Raw genomic sequence first — 20,983 nt, forward strand, 5'->3', positions numbered from 1 at the left:
TGAAGAAAAATCACACTTAACGTTCTCTCTTCTGCTTCTCATTTAATTATCAAAAACTACTAGCATGATACAAGCTTTCCAGAGCGAGGGACTCAAGAGGACTTGGAAGTGGATGCAATTTTTCATCCGAACAGTCCATCTGCCATTACCAACCTCTTTTTGGAGTCGAGGACCGAACCTACGGTCCCAGATGGAAAAGTCAAGGCGAAGATCAGCGATTCAGCTAGCGCTGGCCAATTCTTTACCTCTCGGAAAGAAAAGCGCCTCTTTCTTAGAGCTCTAAAGAGAAAGGAGGACAGGCAGCCTCTGCCGTCTACGCCAAAATCGTCTATTCCAAAAAAACAAAAAAAGCAAAAACGATAAAAACAAAAAAAGAAGCTTTCCAGAGCTGCCTCAACACCTGGCGAGTTGGGGTAGGGGGGGTGTCCATTTTGGGCTGTGGCCGAGTGCCATTTGCAATTAAGGCTTGTGCAGATGGAAGGGTAGACATCTCAGAGAAGCTAGCAGGGTTTCTAGCCCCTGCCAGACCTCCTGATCAACCCTTGAGAAGTGCCTCGCACAGATCTCTGAGCAGGTTAGAGTGGAGCTTGAGACGTCGCTCGGCCTGCCTACTTAGTATGGAAGATGCAGCATGCACATGATGTCCTCAACTTTCAAGCAGAGACATCCCTAAGCCAAAAGTTTTTGCCGCCAATAAACCTCTGCAAAGAAAAGAGCATCGCTTCCAGACAGGACCATCTGCCAATTATCAGAGCCTTGTTTTGTTTTACATGGGGTACAAAGTGAGGGAGCACACTGAAGAGTGAGGGCAAAAGATGTGGTAATGTGATATACTGAAATCGGACCAGTCTGCAACAGGTCAGTGGTAGAAGTCCAGGGTTGCAGATTGTTTTGCCTTGAGGGCCTACTCCACTCATCCCCCACCTCAGTGGTCTTCAAACATTTTAGGCCTGGGCCCCCCACCCCCAAGCAAAATGTGGGCAGGCCAAGCCCCCCCCAAAAATGCCAAATGGCTATGAACTATCACGTGCCGTCACCACACCCACCACAGACCCTGGGCTCTCCAAACCCTGCTTCCACCACTATCCCATGGCTCCCGCCCATCCTGCTCCCACCACAGTCCCTGGGCTCCCCTGCCCTGCTCCCAACACAGTCCCAGAGCCATTTGCGGGGGGTTAATTTTTTAAGTGGAAGGGCTTCAATATTTCCACCAGATATGCCATAGCGACCGAGCGCAGCTAGGGAGCCCGAACTAATCAAAGGGGTTCGGTGGGGGAATTCAACAAGTGAATTTATTTTTAAATAATATGTTACAAGGATGCATTTTAGAGCATACTGTAAAAAAATAAATGGGTCAAAAGCCAAACAGTTTGCAATTGGTGCTGGTGGCCCCAGGGGGCAGGCATGATATTTACTGGACGTCTATGATAGATGTCCAGTAAAAAGATAACATCCTTGTCCACTGGGCCCCACAGTGGCTAACACAATTAACATAATTATGTGTGTGTACAAGGCGCTGGGGGCCCCAATGGGGAAAGCATGGTATTTTTTTACTGGACTTAGATATCCAGTAAAAAAAATACCATCCATGTGCCCTGGGATCCACAGCACCTCAGAAGGAGAGCTGATTTTGGCAGGTGGATAGGCAGATTGTGCAACAAAGGCATTTTTAAAATGCCTTTGTTGTACAACCCTACTCCCCCTGCCCCCTCTACACCCACTCGCCAAAATCAGCTCAACGGACCAAAACAAACACTCGCACAGCAGTCACATGTGCAAGGAGGCACAGGAGCTCCCACTGGCACATACAGACATGCAGTGCCCCAAACAGGCTGGCCAATAGGGCAATGACTGTCCCAAAAATACAAAATGCTAGTATGGGCCAGTCACAATGGGCCACTTTTTTGGGCAATGTGGGCCAGTTTGTGGAGTTACTTCGCTATGCAGCTAGTAGTTTTGACCATTGTTGCTGAATATCCTTTAAATATCACAATTTGCTTACATTTTAACAAAAAACAGCCCCTTGGGTACTATTCAAGAAGTCGGTGACTAAAGGAATGAATATCCATTTGCAACTGTGTGCCCCTTTTTCATTGGTGCCTGAGACAGTGTTATGCTCCAGCCTGACCATGAGAGCCACCCCAGCCCATTTCCTCCAATCTAAAATAATTAAAAACATTTTTTACATTTCATGTTGGGCTCTCGTGCCCCACTATTTGAATACCTCTGCCTAACTGAACCTCCTCCCCTGTAAGATCATCAACACATTAAACTACACACACATCTCCCACAGATTTATTTTATTGTTTTTTTATAACGCAGTTAATACCAGAGTTTGGTTACTAAGCGCGGATCTGGGATTCGAACCTCTGTTGATCAGCGTGGTCTCCAAGACCAGCATGTTGCCCCTGTGCTATCGTCACATCAGATAGCCACCACAGGCCTAGCCATTAGCACATCAACACTAATCCAGCCGTGATTAAGCTCGCCCCTTTAGCCCCATCAAACCCTCCCACATCAGAAACTATCAAGACCCAAAGCGCTGTAGTCCATCGGATCCTTGGCTCTTCCCTACAGAGAACATACTCCCCAACCCCATTGAAGGCAGATCGGCACAAAGGAACCAGCTACGTCGAATCACAGGTTTTGCATATGCCCCACCACTGTCCCACTAACGCGCCTCCAATCCCCTTTACTTACAGCGCTGCATGCAGCAAGGCTCCCAAAGCAGCAGACAGGTGTTATACACAACCAGGTTAATTGTGCAAGGTGGGAAGTGGGGGCAGTGCATAAATGAGGAGCAGTACACACTGGCTTCAGGAAGGAAGAAGTAAAAGAAAGTGAATTAATTAATCCAAGTGAGCCAGGAGAGGGCGAAATCTGAGGAGTCATTCAACAGTACAAGCTGCCTGTAAATGGACATGGAGGTGCAGCAGAAAAGCGAAGAGGAATTAAAAGCGTGGTCGTAGAAGAGGAGGGGGGAAATAGTGAAATGCACCAAAGCTGGGATGTCAGCATGCAATCACAATCACCACAAAAAATATGGAAATGTATAGGATGGGCAAACACAAATACACAAAACTCCTGCCAGGTAGGAAATCACAAAGGGCGTTTTGTGCCATCTCTGTGTGACTGGACATGCCTTTTGCATATGCTAGCTCCTGCCTCCCCCTCACTTTGCCTGGAAGACCAGCCCTTAAACAGATGAATGCTGCATGCCTACTTTTGCCCTGGGTTCATCAATAAGCTGCCGCTCAGAGCTGTGTAAGGAATTGAAGCGGAGACCCTTACTTGTTTGTTTATTTATTTGGTAATGTGGGCAGGCCAAGCCCCCCCAAAAATGCCAAATGGCTATAAACTTACCTAGAGGAGACCCTTACTTGCCTAGAAAGAGCTCAGAGACGCCTCAATCCTGGCCTTCAGCATGACACTGCTGTTCTGGTACCAAGTAACAGACAGCAACCTGGCTGGACCAAACAAGAATCACAGACACGCATACATCAATTGAGCAAACCCAAGACAAGCAGGAGATGCACAAGGCTTCAAAATGTACCTCAACCCCCCTACCAGGACGTTTAACTGCACCGACCTATACCATGGACTCCTTACTACAAGTCACTACTTCAGTGGTCCATTGCGATGGTCATGGGGGCATGAGGTCATATAAACATCGGAGGTGTGTTGCATTTATAACCTAACGGATCACATGAAATGGAAGCAGTGATAAAACATGATGGTGGGCATCAGGGGTGTTGGAACAGCCCCAGCCGTGTACAGATGAGGGAAACATGCTTCTTCTTTGGGACCATTCCTAATTAAGTGACGCCCAGGAATGAGCCAAGAGATCAGTGGTTTTCCTAAAGATGTGTTTATATTTCATTCTGTTATGTTGGGCTGGCATCAGAATGGGTTGGCACTACTTTATGAAGATACGGGCGACTTGTGGACGCGGAGAGGAATGTGGGGTCATTTCATGCCAATGAAGGGATATATTTTAATACCTTTTTTAAGTACTTCACTGGGATGTTCTTTAAATATGCCAGTGTGGCCATGTTATACAGCCTCCTTAAAACTAGACATTTGTACGAAAGGTCAGCAATAGAGAAGATCCAATGCGAGGATGTTGCAAAACTAAAAACTGGCGTCCCATGAAAATATGCACATGTTCCCAGGCCAGGTATTAATTCTTCAGCAACATGCAGAATTTCTAGCATGATCAACGATGCCCAGGTTTAGAACAAGTTACTTGCATGGCGGCACGGCTTTAACTGATTACTTTTCACAGACTTCCATTGCTCTGTGACTCTTCCCATCTTCTTTGAGCTAGCTTTAATCAGATGCACCAACAAACCACATGTTCATTTATGTTCCCCTTCTTTCTTTTTGCCTAATAATTGCTCCAATTTTCAACCAGAGAAACACATTTGATCAGTGTTTTGCATTACACTAAATTAAGATACATTGAATGCCTTTGGTTTTAGTAGAAGTTACCATTTTATCGCGGGGATTTAACACATTTTGGTCCATTTCAGTGCTACTTTGTTGAAGTGGTTGAATATGTGAACGGGTGTAGCAAGTTTTTACTTTCACACTAATGTCGCTTTCTCTGACATCATTAGATTGAATTATGTGCATGGTGCCTTTCTGTGGGACCGTGGACTAAACTGGGAAATAAGAAGTTTGCAAGGTATTGCCGTTAAGCCATAGGTTGGACTTCCCTAGGTGTGTCTCAGATGTCAGTCCAGAGTAGCCATTTGGCTGGTATACACCAGAAGCAAGAGAGAGCCATCATCAGGGTGCTTCTTGCAAGAAATCACTGCAATAACATCACTACATTAAAAAGTTTCTCCTAAATAATTTCCATTCAAAAGTGGGTCAAACAGATCATTGCACGATTCCTGCTTGCCCACCCAACATTTAAAACTAACGCTATTTAGCTCCTCCTTGGAGCTTAGAAGAGCCTGGTGATCTCGACACCAGTAGCTGGTTTTACCTCCCAGGGCCAACCGCTGCATAGCGGCTTACCTACCGACATTGGCTAGGTTTGGGAATGCGTATAAAAGGCCCAGCAAGACACTTCTAGAAGGCATTCAAAGTACAGTTGGCCACATAGAACGTACAAAAATTAGTAATTTCTACCTCATGTGGAAGTTGCATTTGAAACATGCGATCAGTAGCGGCTCACTCCCCAACAGAAGCCTTACACCTAGGTGAGGTCTCTTACCCAGCGGGTTTTAAGGGCCTGCTCATCAAATCTTTATTTCAAGATCTGCAAGGTATCCACCTAGACATATCATGTAAATATAGTAGCCAAAACTCATAGGTAAACTTCCATTCATGCACCTAGGTATATTGTGCTTTCATAGAACACAAACAAGCGTTCCCTCTCCCCTTCCCAAAGAAAAGGGTGGGATGGGTTATGGCTGGAACACGTGGGCATTGTAAACAGGGAAAATATATGCTGGTGAAAGTAGCAAGACTTCAAAAACTCACTCATATAAGAAAAATAAAATAAATAAAAAGGGCCCTACGCAACTAACCTCGAATCTCGCCAAATTAATTTGATATTGAAGAAAAACAGCCCCGTTTTCAAACCAGGCGGTCCCTACAGAAGTCAGCAGCTATGGCGATTGTTAACCTGCCCTGGGGTGTCCTTCCAGCTCCAGTAAGTACCTCTTGGTGACTCAAGGCCAAAATATCCCCCAATTATCAACTTCTCAAGTCATCCCCTTAAGCTCTGACCCTGCTGACCCCTTCCCCATTTCCTCCTGTTCTCCATAAATGGTGTCATAAAAAGTAAAGTGTACAATGTAACACTGCAAGGTACTCTGCTCCTGGACATCACTTGTGCCGCCTTCAGTTCCTCTCCCCTCATCAATACTTCCTTCCTTTTGGCTACAGATACTCAGACCATGGTGGCAGTCTGGCAACTCCTCTTTGAACTTGGCCACTTCCCCTCTCTTATGTCACGTGTTGGATTTCCTTTGCCACTAAAGGCCAGGAACTAACTTGCCCAGGCGCCATTTTTTCCTTAGTAACCCAGTGTTGGGACCCTCTACCTCCATTTTAAACTTCACTAAAGTGGTGCATACTCTCAATGGAGCTAGTTGCCCATCATGTCGGTCTGTTGACTTCAAGGCACCGATCCACGGATTTCAGAACCAGCCTTGATCCACTCCATAAAGAGCGGACGGAGAAAGTCTACCAACAAGAATTTTGAATTGTGTGTGCTGCTAAGAATGCAGTCACCTATTTTGACCTTTGTTGTAACGTGGGAAATACAAAGAACTAGAGTGAACCACGACAGAGAAAGGAATTTGCAAGAAAGAACGTTGCAGGACTGATAATCCTGGTAGTTGCTATTAGCATGGCTGGTGCATTCCATTGGTTTACTGAAACCGCTCACGGACCATATCATTGTCAAACATAGAAGCACGTCCAATTGCTAGGAAAAAACTTCGAAGCAAGAAGAACAGATTCTGCCAGCTAGACCAGCTTGGCCAAGCCCACTGGTGTGCCAAGACACAAACCTGCAAAGCAAGGGACTATCCCATACAATAACCCAAATAAAGCAGTCGTTTAAAAAAAAATGAGTTTTATTCACATGGCTCTAGCATTGCTATTGCTCAGTTGTCTGCACCCTGCATGTAAACACAAGGACAAGTGTTCACCAGGCTCGCATTTCCGCGAGCTCGCGTGAAACATAATTATAAATAGATTTGTTAGCACATGGGAAAGGAAGACATGGATTACTTTGAGCTTAATTGCCAACAAATTTAGTGCAAATTTCAAAGCGTTCTAATTGTCAAGTTTGCCACCTACGAAGCGCGATGGTGCCCACGCATCTTGATAGAAGACAACCTATCCAAGGCCATCAAACTACCCACAGTGTAAAGACAAAGGCAGGCAGCACATGGGCAAAGCATGCCAAGATGCCCCCTTCCTGCACGTTACACAGTGGCGTAGACAGGGTAGGGCCTGAGCGGGCAAGGCCCACCCAAAAGCTGTAAATGCCTACACTCAGCAGCACTGTATGGCAATTTACAGATGGTAATATCAGTGCGCTGGGCCCAACTACATTAGCTTCAGGCCAGACTAGACAATCCTGTCTTCGGCTCTGGTGTTGCACTGTCCATGGGGGCTTGCATGGCTCGCGCTGCGCAGGCAGTTTGGGGGACATGTCATGGGGGCTGCAACCTCTTACTTTGCAGATAGTTTTGGGCTATAACTCCCATGATCACTCACCTGAACTGTGTTGGCTCGGGCTGATGGGAGTTGCAATCTAAAACCTATAGACGGCCAAAGGCTGCAGACACACGAGAGCCTGTCTCACCCACCCCAGCAGACCAGTACAGCATTCCATTCTTTTTTCTTGAAATAAAGTACAGTTGAGCATTTTGCATAAACAATGAGATAAGAGCGTCCCCCCCACACCCTCCCAAAATAATAAGGCACTTCAGAAAAATGTTTTTCTACATTAGCTAGCATGAACGGTTTGCAGAGGCCAAACAATTTGCACAGCAGGTGCAAAAAAAAAAAAACAAAGCCTCATTTGATAATCTGCGATAATTGCATAAAGTCTCACACATGCTAAATACATCATTCTCTTCCATGCAGTTGGTTTGCTGTGCTTTGCCACGAGGAATGAGAAAATCTCGTTTCAATGTGAGGGCATTAATCAATTGTCTTAAAAAGGCTAAGATCTGTCCTTTCTGGGCAAATTAATGTATACCAATGACATGCTCTCTGGCCTGTCACCCATTCCCTTCCCCCACCCTTTCCCCTGCCAACTATTCACCACATTTCTGCATCCTACAGAACGTTTACCACAAGAAGCATATTCTCCAGACTTGCCTTGGAATTTAAACAGTGCAGTAAATGCCAACTGCATTGGAACGTTAGCAAAGTGGGCCAAAGTAGAGCGGGTTGGGTGGCCCTACTGGAGCCTTGCTCGGATGTGCTTGGTTTTCTCATTGGTCACTCAGTAGCTAGAGCAGGCCGCTGCCCGACCAATGGGTGGAAGTCAGCCAGCATACGTGCGTGTCGTGAACATGGTACATTATGCTTAAATTTGCTAAAACGCGACCACCAGTCCTTAAAAAGCGTTCTTAATCGCTGTGCACTTCCTTGAGGGGAGGGCGGTTACCGTGATAAGTGGATTTCCACTTGAGGTGCTGGGGTTTCAGGAAGGCCGCTAGGGAGGTTTTCCTGCTCACTTTGTTCAGTGCATCGTGACTCCTTGTGCTTTTGGCAGCGGGGGCAATAGCGGGCAAGGAACAGACAGGAAAGATAGTCTTGCCCTTGGGTGCCCCCAGAAGCTGCCACACTTCTCCCGTGGTTGTGCTGCAGAGATACTGCCAGGCCCTCTTGCCACTGTGATCCCGCACAGTAACCTTTGCCTTCAGCTTCTCTACCAAGAGTTTGATGACCTTCTCATGCCCGTGGATTGCAGCCAAGTGCAACGGGGTGTACCCGCCAGTAGACTTCACATCCACATCCAGTTTAATGCCAGCCTTATCAGCGCCTGACAAAAGGTTTAGAAACATCCGGCAGTTCCCATGCTTGGCAATCCAGTGAAGAGCTGTATAGCCAGAAATGAAATCCCTGCGTAAAGCCATTTGAGGGTCTTCTGTAAACAAGCCATGCACTTGCATCCACGAGGCAGACGCCAATTTAACGATCCACTCATGTTCCCTTGGATCTAGAGGCACAAGAGAGGATGACCTATGGCTGGAAACCCTTTTGGATTCTGAACCCGCCACCTCATTGGACAGACCACACTCAAACACTTGCTTTCGAGCAGTCCAGGCAGAGTCTGCGGCTATGCGCTTTGGGTCAATAGGCACCGATGCCAATGTTAAATCCAAGATTGGTGATGGGGTAAAAAGTGACATCCTTGTTGTGATGTTTGATGGGAGTCTACTCTCCTTCCTAAACTCCAGTTCAAGTATTTCATCGTCTGAAGACGACGCATTGTGTTGCAATTGTTCACTTCTCATAAGTTGCTGGCTTGTACGGGCCATCAGAGGTACAGTGGGCTGCAGGAAAGCCCCGGAAGTTCTATACACAGTAATTGGCGCTTCCCTGATTTTCATTCCACATGCTTCTGTTGTCCTTTCATACTCACCAAATCTGCCAAGGACAGCGAGCTCCTTGAAAGTGTGATCAGAAGATTTGCCCAAATACGTATCATGCCACTGCGTTTCACTGGATTCCTGGGTGCATTTCTCAACCCATCCCGTGGTAGCGGGGCTAACGCCAGTTTCTCCTTGATACTTCTCCATTGCACTGGAGTCCGTTCCGCTACTGCCGTCGCTGTCGTCGCTTTCGTTGGTTGCCTGTTCCACAAAATCATCCAGGTCTTGCAGCGAAAGCTGAGATCTGATGCTCTTGAAGACAGGCAGATGCCCCCACCAGCCATTCTCCTGCCCATCTCCGGGAAGAATAGGGGGGCTGCTTAAAAAGGGTGGTGGATAAACTGGTAGCCACTCCTCTTCCCTCAGTGGTATGTACAAGTCCAACGGAGGAATTGGCAAGGAGCTGCCCTCTATGGTTGGAGAGCTGCTCCCCGAAGATGGGGTAAATGTTTCGGGGGTGCCCTTTGAAGGTGGAGAGACAGTTATAGATGGCGGAAGTTGGGAATTAACGATCCCTGAAATAGGCCTGGGAAAATGGGTGTGGGATGAAAGCAGACCTGGAGAGGTTGCCTCCAACGGAGGACCACATGAAGAGGTTGCCCCTGAAGAAACAGGGGTCCCCCTGAAAGGTGGAGAGATCGTTCCTGAAGATGGGGATGTTGGTGAGGGGCCTTTTAAAGCAGTGTGGTTGGGAGGAGAGGACAACCTTGCATTTGGGTGGTTGGAAGGCGAGGATAACCTTGCATTTGGGTGGTTGGGAGGCGAGGATAACCTTGCATTTGGGGAGTTCGCACTGAAGGGAGGAAGACATGGTGAAGAAGGGAGGCTTAAAGATGAGGGGCGCGGAGGAGAGCTGACCCCTACAAATGCACGGCCAGGAGATGTGTTTCTTAAGCGAGGAGGGGTTGATGGGGAAGTGACCCTTGAAGATGCAGGGCAGAGAAGTGGGTCCATTAAAGGAGGTGCGAATGGTGGAGATGAGCTCCCTAAAGATGAGGAGCAGGGAGGGGTACCCACAAAAGAAGGGTGTGGCGGAGAGATCCCAAATGACAATGGGCAGCATGGTTGAGTGGTGTCCTTTATAGGCGATGGGAACGGTGGAGGGGTATCCCCAGCAGCTGGATGGCATGGTGAATCGCTCCCTATAGACAGAGGATATAGCCGGGAGTTGCCACCTAAAGGTGAAGGCAATGGTGGATTGGTGGGGGTACAGTTATCCCTCCTCGCAGGTGTTGGTGCTGGCGTTGGCTTGTCCCCTAAAGGTGAGGGGTAATATGGACAGAGGACCTCTACAGAAGAGCCGACGGACCCTAGATCACGGGACACCTGCTTAGTCGGCCAGTTTGCTGGTATCCCACTTGTGTCGAGATGTTGCTCCCCGGAAACCTTCGTTTGAATCCCATGCTGGATCGTGGGGTAGCCGGCGTGGGAGGCTATTTGCTGCTGCCCTCCGAGGCAGGCGTGGCTCTTGCTGCCCTCAGACTCGTAGGCGGCAGTGAAGGTGCGGGGTGCTTCTGACGGTCGGTCAGTGGGGGGCTGCAGTTCGGAGTCCGTGTGGCCCCAGCTTCCCTCGAGCTGTGGGGGTTCCCCTGCGGCGTCGGGCGGCTCCTCCTCCCCCAGTAGGTCGCGGTACCGGGCCCGCAGCACTACCACCTTGGAGGGGGCAGCCCCGGGCGCAGACTCCTGCCGCACCACGGCCACCGAGTTGACGTAGCGCTTGAAGCAATCCCGGTGCCGCAGCCGCACCTCGGGGGGCAACGCCGGGTCCCGCAGGAAGCGCGCGAAGTGGCCGAGCAGTGCGGCATTGGTCGCCCGCCCACCGGCCCGGCACAGGAAGTCCAGCACCTCCTCCTGGCTGAGCGCCCCGGCCATCACAGCGCTGCCCGGGTCATGGTACCGCCGGCCGCAGGGCGCCCTGTTAACTTGTCTGGGAAGTTGCTGTTCACCTGCGTCTCCGCCCTCCTCTCCTCCTGAAGGGAGGCAAAGGTTGCGCGCGGCCGCCCACACTGTCACTCACACCTCCCCGGGCCAGCCTGGCGCAATCACGGCGACGGGGCTAGGTGTGTGCACCGTGCACCCCGCCCCTCTGCTGCTGGGCAGCGCCGCCCAGTCCTGTGCATTCCTGCCTGACCCCGGCCGGGCGGTAGGTGCGTTCATCCCGCCTTATCCTTGCAAAGAATGCGGGCTCCCAAATCCCCGAGATAGGTGCAGGAGGCGAGTGAGCAGCAGACCGGGCTCGAGTGCCCTCTCGCTGTGCGCAGCAAGGCGTATGCGTGGGTCCAGCAAGTGCATCTGTCTCCCCGCCTCCGACATTCCTCGCCTGGGAAGGCTCTCGGTCGTCCTCTCCGACCTGCAGAACGGGTGCTCCCGGTGTTACTTCTCCACCTCCACACGCTTTCCAACTGAGCAATGCGTCTGCAAGCGCATTGATTTTGATGGTGAAATCAATTGTAACCGTGGCTCGTGTGTGTGTCTACGCGCAACTGGAAACTTTCGCGCGGATGCCCCACTAAAACGTGGTCTCTTGATGCCCAGAACAAGTCGGCCCGAGACCATTCGCAACCTGTGACAAATTCGTGAGTTTTGACCAACCAGGTGAGGGGGCTGGCCTTCAACAACTGCACGTGTGTGCCTCACCTCGCACACCCTGCACTTCACGTTGCCACTTTCTTTGCTTCCCCGCCCGCCCCCTTTGCGGTTGGCAGGTGCACACAATTACAGTTGAAGCAGATGTTCAGGGGAATGGGATTGAGCGAACAAAGGAGACTCTGGTGGCAAGGCGTCAGCTGATGCCTGAAATGCGCCATCCCTGCTTAGCAAGCAGAAATACACCTCGCTCGCATGAGAAGTAATGTACGCCGAACGAAAAAACGCCTGTTAGACTAATCATAACGCTTAAAGATAAAAGCAACGGGAATTTCAAAATTAGGCTGCCACACAAGCAAAACTCACAGACCCATTATCGCGGTATCTCGTAGGAACAAAGGCCATGCAGTATTTCACAGTTCCATGTAATAATGTCGCCAGGTAGTAGTCTCTAGTGGGTACTGGAGGTGGAATCCATGGGGTGGAGAAGTGCATAGTTTACCACTGAGTATACAGTGGAATGTTGGGATCATCGTCACAGACTCACAGTTTTCCAAACAGTGATGACTTTTCCTGTTCCTTCTCGGAGATCACAATTTGTTAGGTGAAAAGCGGGGCCCCAGGTGGTATGCTCAAGCGTGTCTCCCCGGGGTGGTTTAGAGCGCCGTTGTCAGGGGTAGATATGGGGGCAGGGAAGGTTCGGGAGCAAGCAACGGTTGGAGACATAGCATTTGTCTGGTCGCTGCTCCGGAGCATTCCCTGCCTTGGGCCTGTTTCTGGTGGCGTCAATTGTCGGTAGGGGGCTGAGGGATTGGAGGGTGAGGGCATAGGCTGAGTAGTGGGGGCCCCCCGTCGCTCTTATTCCTATTACCCTATTCCCCCGAAAGAATAGTACAGACAGGTTTTTTGTTTGTGGAAAAATTATAGGCCGTAGGCTTGTTTATTTTCTACAGAAAATAACACCAAATAATAATCATAACAAACACAGAATAACACCAACTCGCTTTTTGGGCACTTCGTGTCCAGGGGTTGTAGATGCCCAGCCTTCTCCTCGGCTCGTCTTAGTTACCCTGGGGCATCCGTTCCTGGACACGTGCCGCCGCCTACGACTTTCTTCTACCGTGTACCGAAGAAAGTACTCGGCGTTCCTGTTCCTTGTTCTGTCTCCTTTCCTTGCCTTTTTTTTTTTTTTTTTTTTTTTTGCTGGGTGGGTTGGGTGGCAAAACGTTTCCTTCTCCCCCTTTTCCAGGCCTTAGGAGCTTACCCGAGTGAGGTGAGCTCCTTGCCTGGTTGTGCCCATCCTGCATTTCCTTGGGGTACTTATACCCCCCTGGCCCTTTGTTGTCCCTCTGGGGGGGGCTGGACTTCCTCCTGCCCCCCTGTTGCTTTCCTCACACCTTTCCCCCATCCGTGTGGGGTTTCCCTAGCAACGCTGAGGGTGGGGGCGCCGCTTGGCTGCCCCTCCCCTTGTATTTCGCGCCGTTCTGTTTCCCCCACCCTGCGCCTAACCCCCCAGGCCCTCCATCGTGCCGTACTTTGTACTGCACGGGGCCTGGGGCATTGGTGTTTTTGGCTGGGCGGGTGGAATCTAATACATTTTTTTAAAAAATACAGCTTTTGATTTTAGTGGCTGTTGTAAATAAAGCACCACATTTACCTGTTTAACAGGGGGCGGGCTGGAAGGGGGCGGGGCTAGGAGGGGCCACTTTTCTTTTTGTTTTTTTAACCTCCTCTCTTCGTCGAGGAGGTTAAATAGGGCGTGTTAGCACCCCATTGCCATTGAATGAGCCCACCGCCGCGGGTTCATTCAATGGCAATGAGGCGCCTGGCACGCCTTCTGCCACCACGCCAACTCGGGGGAGCCCTTGAAAGACTCCTGGAGCTGGCGTGGTGTGGGGCTAATGGTGCCTTTTCTTGTGAAAAGTGCCCGCGGCAGAGGGGCGCATTTAAATGCACCCCCCTGCCGCGGGCACATTTTACAGTAAAAGGCCACCTGCTGTGCCTCCTCCCACAACGCCAGCTCGGGGGAGCCCTTGAAAGACTCCTCCGAACTGGCGTGGCGGGGCAAAAGGCACCCTGGGGGGCATGGCGCCCCGGGCGGTCACCCGGCTCGCCCTCCCCCTAAGGCCGGCTCTGCGTTTGAGGAGGGCTGTCGCTCTCTGGGGGCCCGTGTCTCTTCCCTTCGTCTGTTTCCTTGTTGACTTTGAGTCTGCTCCCACAGGCCTGGTTTCTCCATGGTCATCACTTGCGTTGCAGGGATTGAGGGTGTATGGGCGCGTGGTGCGGCTCCTGCTTCCCTTGGGGGTTGTGGGCATCCGGGATATTATGCCACTTTGGGTCTGGGGCAAGGTAGAGCGGGGTATCGGGCTGTTTGCTATGGTGTAGAGTTCCCTTATCATGCAGTTAGAGTGCAGTGCCGGTTGTGGCCAAAGGGGGCGGTGCGTGGCCTGTTAGGTTATACCTTCCCTTCAACCTGTGAGGGAGCATTTTAGCCACCAAGTGCCAGTGCAGTGTGGTCACTTGGATCTTTCTTTTAATTAAGAGAGAGTTGGGAGCTGCAGTGGGGGACTAAATAAATAAGGAAGACAAAAATAATAAAAATAAAAAATACATTTAATAAATGAAGAATAATTAATTAAGAATATAAGAAATAGCAAACAGGTATGGAGCAATTTTAGTTTACTGGGGATATTTGGTGTAGTCAAGGTGAGAGGGTAGAAAAAGAACAAAGAAAAAAAAGACGGGCTGGATATTTGGTTTTACCCAGTGTGGCGGTTTAGGTGCCCTTGGTGGGGGGGGTTGCTATGTGAGGGTGGGGGGGGGGTTTCATTCACATTTGGTTCATCGTGGGCAGGTAGCTAGCAGTTAGGCTTTATTGGGGGTTTAAGGATCCCAGCAGGGGTATTTATAGACAAAGGAGACGCAGATTGGAGAAAATATTTGGGTACTGGCTATTAAAACATATATAGGAAATAAGCTCGGAGCAGGAAGATTTAGCCCACTGGGTGCTTAAGAAGTCAATCTTGTTTTTTTTTCTGATGTGGGGGGTCGACCTTATTAGGGGCGCCAGTTCCTTCTTGGGGCAGGATGGCAGGACAGGGTCCTGGGCTAGGGGGTTTGGCGGACACTCAGGGGGTCATTATGCGGTAGGAGGTAACCATGCCGCTAGCGGCATGGCTACCCCCTTACCGGGTACCGGGTCTGGGTTCCTTGAATGAGGAATTACCGGGCCATTCCAACTTTTGAGGGCCTGGTAATTCCTCATTTAAGGAACCCATTCTCATTCCCATTTGAGCCCCCATAGGGTTCAAATGGGAATGGGGAGCATGCTAACAACGGGCCCGTTAATAACGGGCCCGTTGTTAGCATGCTGGGCTGCTCGCGGGACCCGCTAAGGCGTCCTGGTAAAACCAGGCATCCTTAGCGGTTCCGGCGAGCAGAACTCGTAAAGAGGTGGTAAGCGGTTGACGGCTCCAGCACCTTTACCGGCGCCGTTAACCCCTTACCGCCAGGGTCGGAATGACCCCCTCAGTCTTTGAGGGAGATGCTTAGAATTATTAGCAGGGCATCAAAAGCTCAGCAGTACAGGAGGTTAAGGGTGGGAAGGAGCCCACGGAGGAGAGAACACAGCGCAGAGCAGCTTCGGACGGGGCTCTCAAAGTGATAGTGCAGCCCGTCAGCAGGGACGGGAGAGGTATGGGACAAAGGGGCCAGGGAGAGTAGGAAGGATATACCCAGGAGGGCAACCAGGAGTAGGGGAACGGACAGCAGTGGGTTAGGCTGTGGGCTGGGAGCAGATGGGGTGGGCGAGAGGAGTTAGGGGCAGAGGTGGGTGCGTGGTAAATTGGTGAGGAGGTTAGGATTGGGTTGGACTGAATAAGCGCTGCGGTGCAGAGGGGACGAGGTGGGAAATGCCTGCATAAGAGTGCAGAGGGGAGGAGGACAACACTATCTTCTGTGAATAGAAAATAGAGGAAAAAGGGGAAGGTATGGAGTGACCTCCCCGTAAAGTAGTGTGGTACACAGAGGGAATGGCACGGCCACCGTGGTCGCAGAAGAGGTGGAAGGAGAGGGTTTGAGAGTGGCCCCTGCGATAAGCGGAAGAAGATAGTCTAGAGGGTGCAGTACGGCCCCTAGCACGACGAAGCACAGGGTATAGATGGGAACCCCTGGCATGAGAAGAGAAGTTTAGGAAGGGGTTGGTGCGACCCCGATGAGAAGACAACACAGGAGCATCAGGGTGGACGCCCTGTGCTCGCCCGAAGAGGATCTGCCTGGCCCGAGCGTGCGGTCGCAACATGAATGGTATATGGCGGGGGAGGATGGATTTGAGAAGGAAAATTGTTTGAGTTGGGGGGATAAGGAGAGTTGTTTGGGAGAAAAAAGGTACAGAGGGATTTAAGGTTTGAAGGGGAAGATAGGGTTCGGGGTAACAGGAGTTGAAGAAGAAAAAGGGGAAATTGACCTGGAGACTCTGCTGGTGTTTTTTGTCCCTGCAGTAGGAGCCTGCTGAGGAAAGAAAGGAGGAGTGGAGGCCAGGATGACGCGGCTAGGTGACGGCAGGGCAGCAAGAGCTGAGCAAGAAAGGGAATGGTCGGCAGCATGGGACAGGTTGGGTACTAGGTAGGGACACACAGTGGAGGGATTGGGGCGGGGGGAGATGGAGAGCGTGCCGCAGGGACATAGGTGAGGGTGAGCGGGAGAAGTGTCCCCTCAGATGAAGTACAGACAGACAAGGTCACAGAGCCAGTGACCCAAGGGGTGGTGGAGGTTCTTACGGAAAGGGCAGGTGAGAGTACAGAAAAGGCCAAGAAGATGCTTTATATTGGCATTTCAAAGCCACTGGGTGTGCATCTGATGGTGGTGACGAAAGAGAAAATATGGGCAGGGGAGTTTGTGGATGTGTTTAAACTCTTACACAGGGAGGCGAGAGCAAAAGAAGGGTCCAAAGAAGAAGAGCGTGAGTTAACGACAAGACCAAGGGAACCGGTGACAGTTGAAAATTGGACATCAGCATTCATAATATATACTAGTGTTAATTGCGAAAATTTCCCTGAGAGGTGTAGCATTGCTAAAATATATGGACGTAATTAGGAGGCCTTTACAAGTTTTGGGGGGTTTGCATTGGTGAGATTTGAAGAATTTAGGGCAAGGATGGGTGAGGACAACCAAGAGGTATGGGGAGAGATCAATATGGATTTATGGTTACAGTGGATGGCGCCTAGGCATCCAGACCCGACGCTGCATACAGCAAGCAGTTTACCCATCCCTTACCGGCCATTTCATTCGTCACCCAGCCTTCGATGGAGCAGGGGGAGGAGGCAGGGATCAGTCATCAGCAGCATGCTGGGCATTTAATAAGGAGGGCTGCACTAGAACAGTGTGCACATTTAGGCACGAGTGGAGCTGATGTGCAGGACGGCATCCCGTTACACAATGCTTTGCAACAGGTGACTGAGGGAGGGGGCGTGGGGTGGGGCAAGGAGTTGTGGGGAAAGGCCAATACTCCAGTGGAGATGGTGGAGGAATTTCTCAGTTTTTACCCAGATAGGGAAGGGGCCAGGATCTTGGGAGAAGGTCTTCGTGAAGGTTTTAAGTTGGGATATCAGGGTCCGAGTATGCAACGGTCGGTGGAAAACTTGAGGTCTGCTCGGGAGAATTTGGAAGTGGTACGGTTGAAGTTGCGAAAGGAGATGGCGGTGGGGAGAATGGTTGGGCCGTTTCCAGATTTGCTGGTGACTTGGTGGTGTCTCCTTTAGGGGTTGTGCCTAAGAAAGCAGCCAGAGAATTTAGATTGATTCTTCATGTATCATGGCCAGAGGGCATGTCAGTTAAAGACTTCATTGCACCAGAAGATTGCGGGGTGTCCTATGCCAGTGCGGATCAGGCAGTGGGCTCAGTGAGGAAGGAAGGACCTGGTGCATTCATGGCTTAGTGTGATATCAAGGTGGATTTTCGTTTGTTACCGGTGCATCCAGAGGATTTTTGTTTGCTGGGGATGCAGTTCGAGGGTCAGATTTACAATGACAAAGCGTTGCCAATGGGCTGCACAGTTTCATGTGCATTGGTTGAGCATTTTAGCTCCTTTCTGCAATGGGTTTTTACTTACAGTTCTGGTTTTGAGGGAGTTTTGCATTATTTGTATGACTTTCTTTTCATCAGTGGGTTAGGCAAAGAACAGGAATGTCAGTGGATGAAAAAGGTTTTTCAGACATTGATGCAGGATTTGGAAGTGCCATTGGCGGAGGATAAAACTGAAGGGCCGGCGGTGGTTTGTCTTTTTTAGGAATAGAGATGGATTCAGTGGCCATGACCTCACGCTTGCCGGATGACAAGGTGAGCAGGCTTGTAGCATTGCTGGAGAAGGCGATGGCGGCTACAAAATGAAACTGGTGGACATGCAGAGGTTGGTAGGGCATCTCAATTTCGCATGTCGGGTGGTGGGCCCGGGTCCCACTTTTTGCAGGAACATGGCACATTCTATGCCGGAGGCAAAGTATCCACATCACAAGGTGAGGATTTCAGAAGCGGTTTGGCTAAGATTTTTGGAAGAATTCAATGGAGTGTCATTGTGGCTGCAGGCGGACCCAGTTGCATGGGAAGTTCACAGCTTTTCAGACACAGCAGGTTCAGGCGGGTTTGGAGTGTACTGGAGGGGTAAGTGGTGTGCAGAAAAGTAGCCTGAGCAGTGGCAGGGAGGAGGGAGGAGCAGAGCCTTTTTGGAGTTTTTTCCGTTGCAAGTGGCACTGGAGTTGTGGGGCGGAGAGTTGCAGAATAAGAAAGTGAATTTTAACATCGACAATGAGGTGGTGGTCAATATTGTGAACAGACAGTTAACTAGGGACCAGAGGGTAGCCAGGCTAATCAGCAAATTTGTACTGCGATGTCTGAAGTTGAATGAGGTGTTTAAAGCAACTCACGTGCCAGGGAAGGATACCTCCACTCACATTCCTCAATTTTAGGGTGTGCCTGACTCCTCCAGCTTGCTCTCTGTTGGTCCTTTTCTCCTCAACTCCTATTCCTATTCCAACCTCCTCCTTAACACACTTCTCCACCTCTCTGAGGATTTTTTCTTCTCTTCTTCAGCTCCTCTCCCAAAGTCCTCCATAACACTCTTCTCTGCCTCGCCCTTGATGTTCTTCTGAGCACATTCATCTATACTCTTGATGTCCCTTCCAACCTCCTTCTGAAAACTCTCCTCTTCCCCTCCCTTGACGTCAACCTTTTTTATACCTCCATCTCCTCCTTTAACTCTCCCTCCAGCCACCTCACACCGCCTACTGTTTTCTCTCGCCACCTTCGTAATGCTGTTGCCCTCCTTTCCCTTTCTCACTCTTCCTCTGGCCACCTCTCTCCAACCACATTCCTCCTACTTCACATCAATCCCCCTCCGCCTGTGTCTCTCCCAAGCTTTTCCAACCCCAAATATCCTGCAATGAAGTGCCCTGCCTAGCCGTAAGGATAGATGTAGGAGTGAAAAAGGAGGCTGTATACCATCACCCCTGAGTGATACAGGGCCTGTGGGCAGATTGGGGAGGTTTCCTTTGCCTATTCTACCTTTTGGAGGAGCGTTGCAGGGACTTGCAACAGGGCTCCAACAATGAGCATGGCCTCCTTATTAGACGCTAGGACATTAGTAAATGTTTGATGCCGTGGAGAGATTTAGGTAACGCTGCAGCGTACCAACACACACTTTTCCCCAATTTGCCCTGTTTATCTACCACTCAAATGTATTTGAGAATATTGTTCGTTGTCCCAGGGGTTAGATATGCAATGAGGCTATGACTGTGCAATCGGATTGATGAGAATGAACTGTGTTGCCAGTAGCTACATCTTTACACAGAGCTACGCTAAGGATGCAGAATTTGTCAAGTCTGGCAACCTAAAGCAAGCAGCAAGGGAATCGGGATGCAGTAAGACAATATATTGCCAATTATTGAAAGAAATAGCCATGTTCAGATAATTGGATTGTTATGGAGCATTCACAAGCATAGACAAGTTGGGTTTTCTCTGTACCCTGACACCTCTTGCCGTTAAAGCACTTACTCTTTTTTCCAATGGGAACAGACTTACGCTTACTTTTTTAACATTTTGTACTGTATGTGTGTACCTTGAAAGGATTCTATTTGTAGTGTTTCATCTGTGGTTTCTCCCAATCTTAACTTATGATCATGTATATATTGTAGTTTTAATATTACTGGAGTAACACTGTGTGATTTTATAAATGCTTACCAATGACTGTTTGTAAATGCTAAATCAACTTGACTTGACTTTCTGTCATGACTGTTTATGTTTGCATTCTTCATCCTCAGGGATGTCATTTCACCAAAATGTCAGTGGTAGCGGACTTGACATCACATGATCCTTGACGTCCCCGATGACATCACCTGACGTGATGTCATTTGACCCCACACCCACGTGACATCACAGGTAGTGGTGGCACATGACCTTTCACCACTTGACATCACAGGAAGTGGCATCATCTGCTGTCATGCCTTCACTGGAGGAGACTCAGCATTGTCTGGAAATTAAGAGTACAGTGCTAGAGTACCCAAAACGAACAGAATATTAGGATGATTGGGACTTTATTGGTAACATAGAAAGCTGCAGGGGCAAGCATGAAAGCCTAAATGGTTTCCATTGACCACTGGATCTGGTTGGTGATCACCGTGACCTACGCAGCAACAGGGGCGGGAGATCACCAAGCCTGTTCAGGCAGGGGGTTTTCTGCACGAGATTTGCATGGAGAATGTGGGCAGATCCTAATACAATTATTAACCATTATAGTTAGACTAAATGCTGACGGGCCACTGGTGAACACCTTTGGTATGAGTGCTATAAGGTCCAGTATTCACTACAGATGTGCTGCAGCAGCATAACATTGGTCCCTGTGGTCTGTCATAGGAACGTTACATTCAAGAGCATGGAGACAATGACTGGATTACTTAACAGTAATCATCAATACTCCTAGTGCTACTCTTCCTCTTCATAGTGCTGACACCCCTCTACAGGTTTATGGAAGGGCCCTTGATCATGGAAAAATGAACTAAGGATGATAGAAGAAGAGGCAGTGTTATACCACTGCATGGGGAGGGGCAAGAATAAATAGCTTGCAGTAGGTTCCTGTCATAGAGTCAGGGCCTCAAAGATAAGTACTGTGAACAGGAAGAGTAGGGCTAGGAGTAATGGAGATAAACAGCCAATAATCCAGTTATATATGTGAGACGAACACAACGCACATATGAAGCCTATCAGGGCCT

The 20,983-nt window shown here is 49.6% G+C and overlaps 1 protein-coding gene across 1 annotated transcript; it reads right to left on the bottom strand.

Annotated features, from left to right (window-relative positions):
- Nucleotides 1-6,578: 6,578 nt before the first annotated feature.
- SOWAHB (sosondowah ankyrin repeat domain family member B) lies at nucleotides 6,579-11,678 on the bottom strand. The gene has a single exon (XM_069626328.1). The coding sequence runs from the start codon at nucleotides 11,007-11,009 to the stop codon at nucleotides 8,109-8,111; it is 2,901 nt and encodes a 966-aa protein (XP_069482429.1). The 5' UTR covers nucleotides 11,010-11,678; the 3' UTR covers nucleotides 6,579-8,108.
- Between the last annotated feature and the right edge of the window lie 9,305 nt (nucleotides 11,679-20,983).

This window comes from Ambystoma mexicanum, chromosome 6p (assembly GCF_040938575.1).
Source record: "Ambystoma mexicanum isolate Mex_15411 chromosome 6p, UKY_AmexF1_1, whole genome shotgun sequence".
In the NCBI taxonomy this organism is placed as follows: Eukaryota; Metazoa; Chordata; class Amphibia; order Caudata; family Ambystomatidae; genus Ambystoma; species Ambystoma mexicanum.